This window comes from Aphis gossypii, chromosome 3 (genome assembly GCF_020184175.1).
Source record: "Aphis gossypii isolate Hap1 chromosome 3, ASM2018417v2, whole genome shotgun sequence".
NCBI lineage: Eukaryota > Metazoa > Arthropoda > Insecta > Hemiptera > Aphididae > Aphis > Aphis gossypii.
In genome coordinates this window covers 48,114,672-48,131,320 of record NC_065532.1, presented here as the reverse complement: position 1 = coordinate 48,131,320, position 16,649 = coordinate 48,114,672, and the positions used below count along the sequence as shown (strand labels likewise).

The following is a 16,649-nucleotide window of genomic DNA, read 5'->3' as shown; positions in this document are numbered from 1 at the left end:
ATAGGTATAAGAGGTATGTGCAGTGGCAACTTTGACAGTCACAATATTAATATTGAGTAGAGTGACGACAAAAAATTTAGTGTATCAGTCTGATGAAGGATGCTGATATATAACATTACTGAAACGACACTGCAATAATAATTATTAACAGATGTGATACTATAATATTATGATTGTGATATCACGTCAAAGTCAATGGCACGTATGCGTTATCCGCCACGAAAGGATGTATTTGCATTTGCACTGTATACTATATACCTTTACCTAAATAATCCAATAATAATTACACCCATCGCACACTGAGCGTGGGATTTATTATTGTTGCTCGAACCCTAGTGACATGTTTAGTGAGTTTTAGCGAGGGAGGTCTTGACACCTCCCTTCCCACGTATCATACATGCTATACATAATCAAGTTAAAATTTTTATTTTTGCATGTTGATGTGAAAAATTGATACCTAATATTATATATATATATATAAAATATATATTTTTGAATCATATTATTGTGTTTAATGCCATATAGAGCATAGATCATATTTAATGTAATATCTGTAGTTAATATGATGCATAGCTTTGTGTATTATAAAATATGATAAAAAAGGTGTAATGGTGCCAGAAATATTATATTTTCTTGGCGGATTCGGCATGGTAGCGGAAAATTGTGTCCAGCTATATTTTAACGTAAAATAATAAAAACATCAAAAATAAAATCTCCTGAAAAATATTTAATGCACTTTGTGCATCACGATGATAGATTTATAATCGTGCTGTTCATAGAGTAATAACATGTTAGATTAGGATTGGTAGCTTTTGCTATGTATTCCCATCCAAAAAATGTATAAAATAAATTGTTATTAATGGGAAATTCAATTTTAAAATTATCTTTGTTGGGAAGAGGAGGGGGTTCTAAATTATATTTTTATTTTTAATATGTATAAAAATTTCACTTACCGTGTTTGTTATTTTGTAAATGACTCGTGATGAATATAAATGCATAATAATATTTATTTTATAACTTACACCTTACATAAAAATATCATCGGCTATACGGATGAAAACCTCATAAGTCACTTTTATCAAAATGTTTAGGAACAGAAAAAAACTAACGTTTTGATATTGACAATATAGAATATAGATACGAGCATTTTTGTTTGTACGATATCTTATGGAATTGCCGGGAAATAATATGATATAACGATGATGTCAAAATATGCACAAAAATACAGTGCATCCAATAAAAAAAAATATGAAAATTTCGACTTTCGAAGTTTTTGTCCGCTGTAGCCGTCGACATATTATTATATTTATTATATTTTAATCAACAAACTTGAATTTTATTTTAACACATTTTTTAATACCCCTTTCAGTTTTAGGTGCAAAACTTCAGAAATAGTTGCAACATTTCTACTTGTTTTTAGCTAATTTCTTGCATTTAAGAAAAAATAATTGTTCCAATACTTATTTTTATACTCATTGTTCAATATACCTGTACTCGGAGTTACAATGAAAATATTTGTAGAGCTTAGTTCATCTCAAGTCTTGGAAGTTGATTCTATACGAAAATATATCCTACAGTTCTGTTTCGGAAAAATCATTTGGACTCCACGAAAAATGCTTAAATATAACACTGGATCGAATTATTATGCGGTAAGTAATTTGTACAAACGTATGTAATATAATATATATATATGTATGTATTATATGTGTGTGTGTGTATGTTATCGTTATGAGTTATAATATAAACCAAGTACGAGAACCATCATTATATAGTAATTTTATATTATGTATATTAGATATAATATTATACGCACGGCGGTTGTTGGGTGGTTTGCATTACAATTTATATTGTCGAGTGATGTTTATATATAATATTATTATTATATACACAGGGACTGATTTCTCTACATAATTCTACCCGGGAACGGTGTATGCGTGCCAATAACATTTAATATTATTTCATATTCGCAGACGTATTCATTAAAGTATAACATATGGTTATGTATTTTCTATATATAAACTTATCATATAACGATAACTTCGTCTGTCTATCTTGTGTTTATAAATCTCATAGTATAGGTACCTACGGCGTACGCGTATTATTAATATTAAGTGTATTGTTATGTATCTATATAAACAGAATTCACTAACGTTATAATAATTGAATGCATATCGTTATACGACAAGTACCTATCCACTCACGTACACGATATCGCGGATGTACTCATAAATAATTTTACGGACATAAAGTCCGTCGTTTGTAAATAAAATTGGGAAGTCTCGATATAAAATATGAGAACCAAACAGTCAAAACATCATGTTGAAAATGTTTTCAATATTTACAAAAACACGTATACATCATAATTTTTACTTTCCGATATTTTTGCATTTTTTTTATTCATTACTGGTTATCCACAGTAACCATAAGTCAATATTGTTTATTTCATATTAGTTTGATTATTCTTATATTATTCTCATATTTATGTACGGTATTCAAACCGTACATATTAGTCATATGCAGTACAATATGTGTATTGTGTACAAAAAATAAAAATTAATTAATCGTAAAAGTAGGTATAATCATATTGCTCTGTCGAGTGCAAAAATGCGCTATCAACCGAAAAAAGACAATGATCTTTTATGGTATCAGATAGGTATACTAATGATACATTGATACCAAATGATTATTATAAATTTAAACAATTTATTATTTGTTGAGTAATCGGCTAATACCGGTGGCATTGTTAATGAATAGATTATAATATATAACACGATTGATATTATATTATGTATATGGTTTAATATTTATTTTCGTAATGAAAACCCGTAGGTAATGGAATAATAATATACTGAATATATTATTATAATTTATTATTTTATTAAGCCACAACTTATGATCTGTAATATGTTGTATATACATCGTATAATGTCTAAACATGAAATTGCTATCGTGGTATAAATAATATTATATTTTTTTATGCTTTATAAAATATGTATTCGACTATAAAGTATGAAATATACGTTTTAATATTTCTTCATGAAAAAGTATTGTATTAATAATTGATAACTCATTACGAATCGTCGTTCATAGCGTCAATAGACATTTATCGGTCAAGGTTAACGGTACTAAAACCCGAGCATTTATTTGTTAATAATTCAGTTTTTTTTTTGTAAGAAACTAAAAAACATCTAAGAGTATAAACCATGATATTTTTTACCTCATTAGTAGCATTTATTTCTAGAGTTTATTTTAATTAATATCATTATTTAACGCAACATTACTGTTATGAATGTTATATTAATTCGTTATATATATATATATATATATATATATACTTATTTTATAACATGAATAAACTTTCTACAAACCTAAAGCTCAAAACGTAACAAAAGATATTTTTATTGTAAATCGTATATCTACTTCTCATTATTTTTTTTCTTAATATTAAATATAACAATTATAATACATTTCTATTACGTATTTATAGTAAGTATATGTTACGGCTTTTTAGTGAAGTCGAGTAAGATGGGTAACTTGGGACGCGACTCGAATATACTCAGAAGAAAAGCAGGGATGCAATTAGTATTACGCTCGTATTTACATTTTGGACTTTGTGGGTGTCATTAATGGATGTCTTTTCTTCTCAAAGCTTGTTCAATTATATATATATATTTATTTTTATTTTTATTTTGATGAAGAATTGTGACTTTAATGTGACGTAGATTGAAATGTACATGGATAAATAAAAATACATATTTATTTAGGACGCATCAAGAAAATAGATCCTAATTGGCATATCTTACATTAGATCGTTAGTGTTATAAACTAATAAGAGGTAGTATACTATCGGCAGCTGTCAGAACGCAAATAAAATAGTTAAAGCTTTTACAATTAACAAAACTGTTTAGTTATACCGTTTAACCTAAGCAGGAAATTGAAAAATATAAACATGTGTATAAAAATATCAGATATGCATAATAACATTATTTGTCACTTCTATAATCGTCATTTAAAGATTTTCAATAAATTAAGTAAAACCTAACATTATGCCTACATGTATCGTGTGCTTAATAATAATTAATAAGTAATAAGTGCTCATTATCACTGTTTCACTATTCAGGCTTATAATTTTATCCTAACATTTGTTAAACACGTTTTATCTACTCTTTGCTGGTTACATGATGTTACCATGGTCGTATAGATTAAAATCAATGGTAAAGACGTATTTTACGACTTACGAGGTTCTGTAGTTACCAGCTGGTTATCAATATCAGTGATTAAATAGACATTTTATACAAAGGTTTTAATGGTTAGTTCCAAGTACTGCGAGTCGGAGTTTATTCATAAATATTTGTTTTTTTCTAATAAGTTAGTTTTAATATTAATTAACTCTAATTAGAAATTCTATAATTATTATTCAGGATTATATTTCATATTTTTAATTTGTGATACACCGATACATGTATATTTATGCATTTTTATAAGTTACATTCATCACTGCAATGAGCGCATTATTAAAAATTACTTAGGACGATTACACTGCGAGAGAAAATACTTGTACATCTATAAAATCTTTATTGTTTGCATGATTCGCTGAACGAAAAAATTCAGTTGTACATCGTCGATGATAAATCCTTTCTTTTTGTATCGGAATTCCAAGATGCGCTTATATTAAGTCTACGGTATATTGCACCAAGTCCAGAGACAAAGGCGTGTAATATATAACGACTTTTTTTGCTATATGCAGTCTTACAAATTGGTGCTAGCTGCGTGTAGCTGAAGATTATATTGTTAGTCAATATTTGATTACTTTTATTTGCACACATTTTTATTTGAGAAAATTGAACAATGTGCTAAATTCTTCCGAGTGTACACTTATAGTAATAGTTTTTTCCGAAACACACTAAAATTGTTCTAGAAGTTTGGTAGAAAAACTGAAGAGTTTTGTTATTTATCTTTAATTTTTATGATATCATATCATATACGTCGGTATTGTAAGTTATGATTCATACTTCATAGTTCATACCACATAATATAATTTAATTAAAATAGGGCGTCCTTATCTTATTTTCTGAATAAACTTTATATTATTATTTTAGTTTGTTCATTATAATATAGACCACATACACATATACACATATATACACATTACACACACTCACAATTAGAACAAATAATATCCGCAGATAAAGTCTAAGAACTTTACAAATGCACATCAGAGGAACAACATAAAAAACAGCTCTTTAAGTGCAGCAGACATCCAGACGAATGACGATAATTTCCTTTTTCCAAGTTAGAGTATAATGTTCCTTCTATAATAATACGTCTTACAAATAATTTTTTTTGTAGTAAAAAAAAAGTTGAAATGTGAATACCCGTGTTTTTGTTCTATAAACTTCGATAGAGTAATTTCATTACTTAGAAAACTAATGATGTAAGAGTTCATAATAAAATCATTGTCTTAGGACTTATAACATTTATATACTTAAATAAGTATATAATTTATATACTTATAAATATATTTATATGTATGATCACTGATCAGTGTTCATCAATAGCAAATTTAAAAAATCAAAAACGTTAAAGGTTTATTTATAATTTTAAGAAATTGATATCAAAACGAGATTAGGTTGTGTCATTAATCTTTTAATTAATTTGTGTTTATTGATTGAAATGAGGATTATATTATTGAATTTTTTTCTTGTTTTTACCGTTTATTTGATATTGTATTTTCATGTAATTGATAAATTTTAAATTTTAAAATTCAAATGTTATTTCGAATTATTATTTCTTATTAATCAGTTAAAATAATTAAATGTTCTATGTATAAAGTTATGTAAAATTAGGCAAATTTTCCATAAGTAATAGTTGTTATTTAATAATATTTAATATTATATCACATTAAAATAATTACAGTAATTTATTAAAATAATATAGTAATATAATAACTCTATACATTTAAAAATGAAGAATTAATATTTAAAAAAAACAACAACATTATTTTTTAAATTTATTTTCAAATTTAAATGTCTGATTCATTTAACATTTTATATCTTAACATATTTGTTTGAATTATTTTATAAATGATGTAAATAATGATAACTAAATGTATAATATATTTTTTATTTTAGTAGGAATAACTAACACAATAGTATAATACACAATATACATACTATAACACTTTAACAAACTTACATAATATTATAGTTAACAATCTAATTATCAAGTTAAAAAGGTACCCGAATAGTTACTTTGTACCTAATATTTTATTTATTATATCTATAGTAATAGTAATATGTAAGGGTTGTAATTTTTATCAAATTTATTAAGAAATTATGTACAGTTAAACAACACGATGATTTAGAAAAACAAATTTAAAAATACTTAAACATTATCATAATTCATAATAAGACAGTAAGCAAAAATTGAAATATTTTTAACTCAAGATATTTGCAAGACATTGATACAATAAACATTTTACAGAGGTATTTATGAATAAAAAGCAACACTTTAAATATCTGTAGAAAATACTCGTTTGAAGTTTTTTAGGTACGTCCGTGTCGGACCAATAGGATTTATCGTGGATCAAACATAACATTGTTAAGAATGTAATAAGTCAAAAAGGGCTTAAAAATATTATAAATTGAGTTGCAGGTTCGATAAAAAGTTTTTCTGGGTCTGAAAACTATTTTTGATTTATTCAAGTTACGTGAATTTTCAATTCAAACGAGCTTTTTACTATTTGAGTGATATTCGTTTATAATAGTATAACGATTTTCCGGTTCCTGTATGTTTTTCAAGTGGGCTAGACACTTTAGGCCAGTTGTAGATGACGAACGCTGAGCGTTTTCTTTTAATAGAATTTTTAAAATAAGATACGAGTGTGTTGACGGAAAATTTTAATGGATGCAAAAAACTATTTTTGCCACGATTGCTGTAGTACCGATATATGATAGTAACGCGATCTTCAACTGTTGTCATTGTATTTCTACAACTTTGATAGGTACGTCATCGGTTAATGATGGTGGTGCAGGATAATGACTGGCTTTATTGTTGTCGCAGCAGTAGAGTTTTAATAGGGAAAACTTCAAATAATAATATTTACTACGATATAAATATGGTAACTGTGCAGGTTTATCCTGATCTATAGTTAAACGCCAATGACGAAGACGATATACATTGTCGTATTAGACCGTAACTAAATACATGTACGACAAAAAGTTATAAAAGCAATTATTATACTTTATATACTTACGGAGTTGCCAATATGGACGTATTGAATTATACAGTGTAAACTAAAACGATTTAACAATAATAAAAATAACAACAAATCGCAACTATGATATTATAATGTACCTATAATACTAATACTGCTGGTAAATAGTCGTTTTGGGGTTAACAGAACTCGGCCAAAAAACCAGTAACTCCCCCTTAATGGTAGTGTTTCTGCAGGTTGCCGCTGCCCCGGTACCAGCTGGGAAAGTACGACGACGCAGACTGGTACGGCTGGTGCCAGTCAACTGCCGCGGGAGACGGCTGTGACGAGTGTCTCTTGTGGTATTTGCTGGAGATTCGCACGTTTTCGGGGATTTCGAACGGATAGGGCGGCTCCTCGAAACGGTATTCCCGTAACGGTTGCTTATTTTGTACCATTGTCGTTGCCGGCGTTTCGTCGGCGGAGTCGGCCGCGTGATCTTCCCGGTAGTCTCCTCCGTCGTCCCGTTCCCGAGAACGGTCGTCGTCGTTGTCGTCGTACTGCGCCGGCGCGCTCGCGTCGTCACGAGACCTCCCGGAAAATCCGTCTTCCTGCTCCGGTCGGGGAGGCTCCAGCTCCGAACCCGGCACCTGTTGCTGCCGTTCCTCGGACGAACTCCTGTGGTGCTGGTGTTCCGTCGACGCGGCGGGCGCTACGTCCGGTTGACGGCGGTGCACCACCACGTCGTGTTCGGACGAAAGGTGTTGGATGCCGGTCAGGTAGGCGGACTTGTCGGACGCCACAGCCGGCGACGCGTACTTCCGGGAAAAGTGGTCGGCGGCCGGTTGTTCGGCGCCCTGGTCTTCGGCCAAGTACACGAACGGACCGGTGCCGCCGCCCAAGTGGTTCGACTGATAACGTTCGGGACTTCCGCCGCCCGGGACCAGCAGCTGTTGATTCGCGAGATAACGGTCGGGGTTACCGACGCTGCTGCCGCCCGGCGGATTGGCGTGACCGTGATGGTGTCCGGGCGCCGCTCCGAACTTGGGCAACTGATCGAAATGGCCGTTGGGCCTGCCTCCGATGTGGTGTTCGGCCGACTGTTCCGCTCCCGGCGACAGCCGCTGTTTCTTGTAGCCGCCGATAGGTTTCGGACGGCCGTCGAACTGATGTGGCTTCTTGTACTGGCCCGGTTGGCCGCCCTGTTTTTCCGTCCGCGGTTTCTTGTAGAACTTGTGCAACGGCTGCTTCGGTCGGCTGCTCGGCCCGGCGCCTTTACCCCCGCCGATGTGTGCCGACTGTTTTCCCGACGCGTCCTCTAAATGGTGATCGAAGCCGCCGAATCCACCGCCGCCGCCGCCGCCTCCTCCGAATCCACCACCGCCGCCTCCGAATCCGCCACCGCCGCCGCCAATACCCCCGAATCCACCGCCATCTCCGCCTCCTCCGTCGCTTCCCTCTCCGTGCCCCTCGTACATGTACTTGACGTGAGCGTTGAATCCGTTATGTTTGTCGGCCGTGTACTCGACCACTCTCATGTGTCCGTCCGGTTGAAGAAACGAGTACGAACCGTGCACCGTGTCTCCGTCCCGGTGTTCCCAGTGGCTCTTGACATCCTTGGTTTTGGGATCGTGCACCCAATACCCATACTTGTACAACGGCTTCACCTGCGAAAATCCGAGTTCAAAACGAATTCATAAAGTATTATTATAGGCCCCGCATAAGCGACACTAGCTGTAGTATTAGACTATATAATGTAGCGACATCGTTGTACAGATAAAACTGAAAATGTTAAATTTGCGATTAAAATTAATAATTACAGTATTATTTTAATTTATTATTGTCAGATGAAAAAAGAAAAAGTGTAAGCATAAGTCATACATTTTAAAAGACTGTAATTTATACAATGTAATGATTCTATTATTTAGAATCGAAAATAATGTTGATACGCATATTATGTATACCCTAAAGTTAAGTTGATTAGTGTTTAGATTGGCCAATTTAATACTGCATTTTTCTGCTTTCCAAATCATATGGTTTAAGCGCACTTTGTTTTCATATAATATTATTCAGTGTTGAATCGATTATTTCACACCACGGAGTTTTCATGACATAGAATAAAGCTGTTACTACAACTTACTTCCACTACTATTAATACCTAACATATAAAGTTCGATTTTCATTACTTACGTGATGATCTTCGTGATGTTCTTCGTTATGACCACGGCCATCCCCTATCTGCTCACCGTAATATTGACACCAGACAACTCTCTGGGCCCATGACGCAAAAATTAATATTCTGAACGCCTAAAAACAGATTTATCGTATCATTATTGTAATCGGGGACTATACAGTTTACATAACACACTTCGTGCAATACAGAATAAAAAATTGCGTGCTGTGAATACTATTTCACATCAGAATGTTTTTATCGTTTTTATTTACTTTGGATTTAGTCATTAATGGTTATTAAAATATGGCACAAAAATTAATAATTGTAAACTCATCTCAATTGTAGCACTTAGTAGACAAGTTTATATTTTGTAACAGGTATGCGTTATTGAAATGCTATCTGTATCTTATTTTGATTGGATTCTTATTAATTTACACTATAGTTTATGAATAACAATTTAATATGGTTGTTATAAATTGAAATTTGGTACGTTTAAATAAATATATTAATTTTTATTTTTTGTGAAATATGAAATATTAAACATTTTTAACTTGCAAACACAACGCACTGTTCTATTTAACTACTCGTATATGTAAATCCACGAATTTATTTCAAGTCCATTTTTTTTATTAATACACATTATGTATAATATTTTTACGATAATATTGCTCATGAAACAGTTATTTAGAATAGTAGGTGTACTTATATATTTAAAATTTTTTTTTCTTCAATTATTAATATACATATATTTTTAAATGTTATATTATTATATTAATATTAAGTTAATAAATATTATGTTTGGAATACGCGAGAAATAATTGTTCGTAATTTTCCAATTAAGTACACGTGAATTAAATCTAAATACACGTGAATTGAAAAACACGTGATCACGTTAATCTCAATTCACGTTCAAATCCAAAAGTTCTACAATGTACCAATATTTATTTACCTATATCTTTATCATTGTAAATAATGTTGACATTTCTCTTACGGCATCTTTCTTGTTGACACAATATTTTTAATTTAATTAACATTAGTGGCTAATTCTCGATCTAATACTATCTAGATTCTAGATAATAAGTGTCTTAGAATAAATTCTACTTTTATCAAAAATATTATTACAAATTATTAACATGTGACTGATGTAATTCCGGATGACTCTGTCCTATTATAAGTGTATAATATTATAACAATATCTTATTTGACTTTTGGCTGATTTTCTATAAGTTTACATAAAAATCTTATCGTGTCAATAAATATTTCCTGCCAAGCACTTCTGTATAGACATGTTTACATAATTTAACGTGTAGGAAGAAAAGGATTTCAATAACTTTAACTCTTGAACAAACGTACAAACGTTTGAATAGCATCATAGATTTAAGTAAATAGAAACGAATGTTAAATTCACAATTCACAATTCTCAACCCACATAAAGTATCAATTGTTTTTTTGACTATAAATTTGGTTCTTTTAAAAATATCCATATATAATATTTTTATCAGTTAAGTTTAGATTGATAAACATTGTAATGACACAAGTCAAATGTATATAATTTATTATAATCGATTATACTTTGTATGCACTGTTTAGAATTATATTATACGAATGATAAAACTAAATTTAGTCAATATCTTAGATGAAATACAGACAATACTAATTGTGTTTGTGACTCATTCAGATTTATATCATATCATTATTTATTTCACAATAGCAATAAATAAAATATTTTTGTCTACTAGCATTTTCTAATATAAACTAATTTTAAATTTATAAAAATAAAATTTTTAAATGTTTAAAATAAAAAATAATTTTTAAACATTGATCGATATCTCAATGCTAATATTTTATTACTACTATTATTTTTTACTAAAATAATCGTGTCCTTAGGTACTATTCAGTATTCATAATACATACATGTATAATAAATACCTACTGTACAATATTATTTTAAATTATACATTGGATACGAATGATACGATATAATGATTTTTTTTCCTTATAAACATATATCATGGCTATGATAGATATTGCAAGTTGTAAGTCTATTACTAATATAATTTATAACTTAAATAGCATTTTTAATACATACATACAATGAGTATTTTTACCAATAAATTGCAATATAAGTATGAGTACATTATAGATATTTTTATTTTACTGGTCAAAAATTGTTTCATTATAACTTAGTAAGTCAATTTTATTTATTTGCCTAACCTATAGATATTAAATTATGGAAATTTTGCTGTATAGATATGTTGTGCATCATTTCCAAGTAAACAACTCGTCTGAGTACCATATTATTTGGGTTGAGGTTAATTATTCAAATGTTACGTCACTCAACAGTGAACAACACTTAAGAAATAGCTTTAAATCAATTTTAGATTTTATTTTTATGTTGACTTTCTGAAGATGGAATCCAAATATTATGGTACGTTATCCCGCATAATATGTTAATTTAAATTTATTTAAAATGAAAAAAATAATAAATAATTTTTAAATAATTTGTATATTTTTAAACTTATAAATTCCACTACAGAAAATAATTTAATTAATTGGTTAACTTTGATTTAAATATTTAAAAGAAAAAATAAGTTTTTTAATTTCAAAACTCTTGTACCATTATAAAGTTAGACTTTGAAAATATAATTTTTCATCTTTTGTAATTTATAAAACACTAACTTAAACGTAAGTTTTGAATTTTAATAGATTTTGTATATCAAATAATAAATTTGTACGCAAAATAAGTCCTTGTCTAATAAAAAATTATTCAAAACTTTACATTTCCATTCTCCAATATTGTCAGTCTGGAAGTTTGTATAAAATTAACTATAATCTATAGCAATTAATAATGTTGTTATCTTGATTTTATTTTTTTTCCAAAGTTATTCACTAATTAAATTAAATATACTAAGATTGTTAAATTTAAATGGGCTGAAAGTATCAGAAGATCTGAAAACAAATTAGGTCACTCTCTAACAAAGCATAGTTAAGATTTTAAGATAGGAAAATTTTTCAATAACAATATTATCCATTGCTTTAGTTATTGTATAGTGAATGTAATCTACGTAAGAGGAGAAAATAGAGTAGAGAGAAATATAATACAAAAGTGTAATTTTTACTTGCATCTTTATACTCCATTAAAGGTGATGAGAAAAAAATATGAATTTAGATTACATTTTCAAACGATTTCGTATGATTACAACGTAGGTACACATTTTTAATACAAAACATAAAGTAGGTAGGTAATTACTCTTATTCTGAACGAATTATGTTCTGAAACTTATCATCTATATATCTTATAAAACTTTATTTTTTAATTATAATAACAGTAATGTTAATTATCTGCCATAGTTAGTAAAAATTGAAATTCAATGAAATAGTGCTATTTACAATGTATTGTGTTCTTGGTAGATAGTAGTAAGTATTGGGTATTAGTACTTTTTTCAAAATTCAAGTTAAACTACATCAATAAACTTAACATGTTATCTGTCATGTTAACATACGAGTATTAATTTAAAATTTATCAGGCTTTAGAATAGACAGAGGGCCCTTATAAGTTGTTATCATATTAAACTAAAATATCCCATTTTATAAAATATATAGAAAATATATTTTATTTAGTGAACATTTTTATCAAAAGGTTTAATTTTAAATGAACTCTACAAAAGATCTCGAGAATTGTTTTCAAATGTAAATTAATTACATTTCATATTATTGAAAATAAATATTTGATTTAGATAGTATAATATAATATATTATTATGTATAGGTATGTATATAAATATTAAATATTTTATAAATAAACATATAAATAAATCACTATGAAATATTTACTCAGTATAATGTAATACGATATTACCTTGTAATAATATACTAAAACAACAGTAGTTGTAAAATATCTCCAATTTCATTCACGTCATTTGCTACGTATCAAAATAATGTATATTATATACAATACAACTACTTACTTATATCTTGTATAAACTAAAATTATTTTCTTACATGCGAGTTTAAGATTTTCCCACTAATAGGTGCTTAAATTTATAATGAATAATGAATTTGAACCTAACACGATAGGTACATATTACAGAAACTTAACTGATATCTGATGTTAAACACATATACCCTTAAAAGTAATACATTTTCACCGAGTTTATTCTAACTGTGGCATAAAAATATATCATAATACTATATTATTATGCTAATCGTGTACTAAGTACCTACGTTTCACAAACCGTTTGTAAAAAATATTCAAAGCATTCACTGATAAATATAATTATCATGGAAAAACGTCCGATATCTAAGATAACTCTAAGTTAACCGCAATCGATATTCAAAAGAGACCAAATTATATTATTGGTATTTACGTAGGTATATAATATAATATAATATTATGTATATCATGTAGGAACTTACCCGGCTTAGTAGTGCGGAGTTCATGTCTTGCGAGTAGACCGATCAATGTTTTTTTTTTCAAAATTCCTTGGTATTTTAATATTTCAGTGTATCTCTAGAAGTTCAGTTTATAGTAAACAGCTAACGGCCCACTGTTCGAATTTTCTAGTCGTTGAACGAACTGGCCGAGGAGACTGACAATGATAGTAAGAACACCGACCACAACGATAATATTCTAATAAATAATAATAATAATAATAAAAATAACAAGTATAATAATAACAACGGTAATGATAATGGCAATGTAACTCTGTACTTTATCCAATAAACAACTACAATTTCCCGGTATGATGGTAGCGTGGTCTATGACGGACACTGGCTCGAGACCGTTAATTATGTATCGCCTTAGTTTCCCTCCATTTTTCACTGTTAGTAACGTTTTTCTCTGCCACCAGACGCAAACCATGACATAATAACCGAAAGAATAATAATAATAAAAAATAGCAGTTGGATTTATAGGTAGGGAGCACGCGTGTGTATGTGATATTCTATTATTATCCAGTTACGTCTTCTGACATTGTTATAAATACCCTAGATTTCCACTTGGATATGATATACCAAATACATAATATATGTTATATACGTTTTTTTTATTATTTTATCGACATTTGTGCTGTCGGTAGGTCTACAATAATGGATGTAGGAATATCATAAGTCATAACATATAAGTAGTATAGATATCATATATAGTTACGCTGTTTACTAGGTGTACCTACTAGATTTGCCTAGTGGCTAGTATATAATATTATTGTTATCAATGAAATCGATTTTCCGGAACGGTACAACGATAATATAATAATATATGTATCTATAAATGTATAATCTACCTAGTACGTACGTACAACGGGCGAGCGAACGTCATGTTATATCTTTCGGTGCAGTTGAGTACGTGTTGCTGCACGCATTGCTGCATTACTATTATATTAGCTAATAATGATGATGATTATGATTATTATTATTATTATTATTATAAGTAGTAGTAGTAAAATAATAAATTTAATATATTTCATGAAATTAATAAAAAAATTTTTTAATAATATTTATTTGGTAATATAGCATAAAATACACTAAAAGACGAGGGCACTCGCTGGGTGAATTCGTCTCTCAATATTTCGTTGTCATCGTTTAATATTATTATCTTTTAAGCTTATTATACTTATTACTTATGCACGGGTACCATGTTAAATTTATATTAATAGTATTTAATACGCACTACTAATTATTCAAATTAACAAATAACGTCAAATTACTAATGGTCAAATACTCAGATACCGTTCGCATTGCTGCATGTACCTACTACCTATTATAATGTGATTACATTACTATGTTTTAAAATGTTTTTAATACATGATACATTTTATAAGCAAAAAATAATTAATAAATATTTAGTATAGGCAGGTACGTTTACCAATATTTAATTTTCAAAAATACATTTCTCAAATTCCATAGTACGGCTACTATTGTACAAAGCATTTACTTAAAAAAAACTTTACCTTTTTTATATTTATGGAAAGGTATGAGTGTATAAGTATTAAAAACTAAAAGCGAAATGGTCGATGAAAAAAATATATTAAATCTGGTAAAGAGACAATATGAAGGAAAATAAAACAACACATTACGACAAAAAAAAAAGCTTGAAAAAAAGAAGAAATCAACTGTATCTGTATTCATTATACACTTGATTGTTAAGATGACAGCAAACTGGCTGATTAGTGGAAACAGAGGTGGATTTCATTGCAACAAAATAACCAAGAGAGATTGTTTTGTTTGAACTAATAAAAGATGGATAAGAAAAAAATACATTGAATGTATAGAAATAAATAAAAGGCACTTGAGAGAATATTAATTATTAAGTAATCACTATATTTTATACACTTAAAAAATTATAAAAATAATTTGTTTTAAGTATTTTTACTATCTATTTAGCGAAATAATATGTGAATTTTATGAATCAACATCGGCACGTCGGTTGAAATAAAATCTTAATACATATATCAATATACTTTTGTATACCCAATACCAAAAGAGTTAATAAAAATCTGTAATAAAATATTTATATAATATTTGAATTAATTTATGACTTGTTTTTTTTAATACATTTATTAATTTGTACATTTATTATCAATTAGTAGAATTAAAAATGATATTAATTTCTTTCGTCAGTAATTAAAGATTGTTAAAAAATGTCATATTGTCTTATAATTTGATATGTTACACGCATATCATTATAATACATACACAATACTACAATAGGTATACCTATTACCTATATGTATTTATATATATATACCGCTGTGCGTTATATATTATACAAATATATTGTACTATTTTGATTGTTATAATTTCGAAATGTGTGCGTAGAAACAAAAGAACAACAGCGTAACCAGTTGCTCAACAATTCAATTTAATTCACGATTAGTTCAAAATCAAATCATTGAACGAATTGTTTGTTTTACAAACGTCAATACAGAATTGTATGTAGGTTGGATAATTTAGGATTTATTACAAAACAAGAATTAAATTAAATACACATAGGACGCAGAGACAATTTAATCTATAAATTTCGTCTGGAGGTAGTACCTCTATTTAATTATTACTATTATTATTATTATTATTATCATCGTTACCTATAGCTGAAAAACGCTACTAATATTAGCAGTTGACTATTCGGTTGACCAATCACATCATAAAAAACAGTATTTCGCGTTTGGTCAATATTCGTACATAATATTATTTTTGTCCCCACGCAAAAATGTGTAGCCCGACTATACATTCACTCGTATATTATATTTACAGTAAACCATATTATGTTATACTCGCACCTTTG

At 29.1% G+C, this 16,649-nt stretch overlaps 2 protein-coding genes across 3 annotated transcripts in view; both read right to left on the bottom strand.

Moving 5' to 3' along the window:
• LOC114120902 (rhodopsin-like) overlaps positions 1-3,084 on the bottom strand; it is a 108,598-nt gene extending 105,514 nt beyond the window's left edge. The window contains exon 1 of the mRNA XM_050202803.1: positions 3,075-3,084. The gene's annotated coding sequence lies outside the window, so the exon portion shown is untranslated. The remainder of the gene's footprint in view (positions 1-3,074) is intronic.
• A 2,941-nt stretch (positions 3,085-6,025) lies between these two features.
• Positions 6,026-14,384, bottom strand: LOC114120910 (AT-rich interactive domain-containing protein 1B-like). Of its 2 annotated transcripts, XM_050202794.1 has the most exons (4): positions 14,079-14,384; positions 13,784-13,997; positions 9,386-9,502; positions 6,026-8,862 (listed from the first exon to the last, which is right to left on the bottom strand). In XM_050202794.1, the coding sequence occupies exons 2-4, from the start codon at positions 13,805-13,807 to the stop codon at positions 7,432-7,434; spliced, it is 1,572 nt and encodes a 523-aa protein (XP_050058751.1). In that variant the 5' UTR covers positions 13,808-13,997; positions 14,079-14,384; the 3' UTR covers positions 6,026-7,431. The 2 variants fall into 2 exon arrangements, with proteins under 2 accessions (XP_050058751.1, XP_050058752.1); XM_050202795.1 differs by having other exon boundaries at positions 13,784-14,384.
• Positions 14,385-16,649: the final 2,265 nt, after the last annotated feature.

Excerpts from the sequence above, each read along its gene's own strand:
- LOC114120910 (XM_050202795.1), bottom strand. The coding sequence starts at position 13,807 with ATGAACTCCGCACTACTAAGCCGG. Across the intron at positions 9,503-13,783 it reads ACTCCGCACTACTAAGCCGG|GCGTTCAGAATATTAATTTT; the intron begins GTAAGTTCCTAC and ends ATCTGTTTTTAG. Across the intron at positions 8,863-9,385 it reads AACATCACGAAGATCATCAC|GTGAAGCCGTTGTACAAGTA; the intron begins GTAAGTAATGAA and ends GGATTTTCGCAG.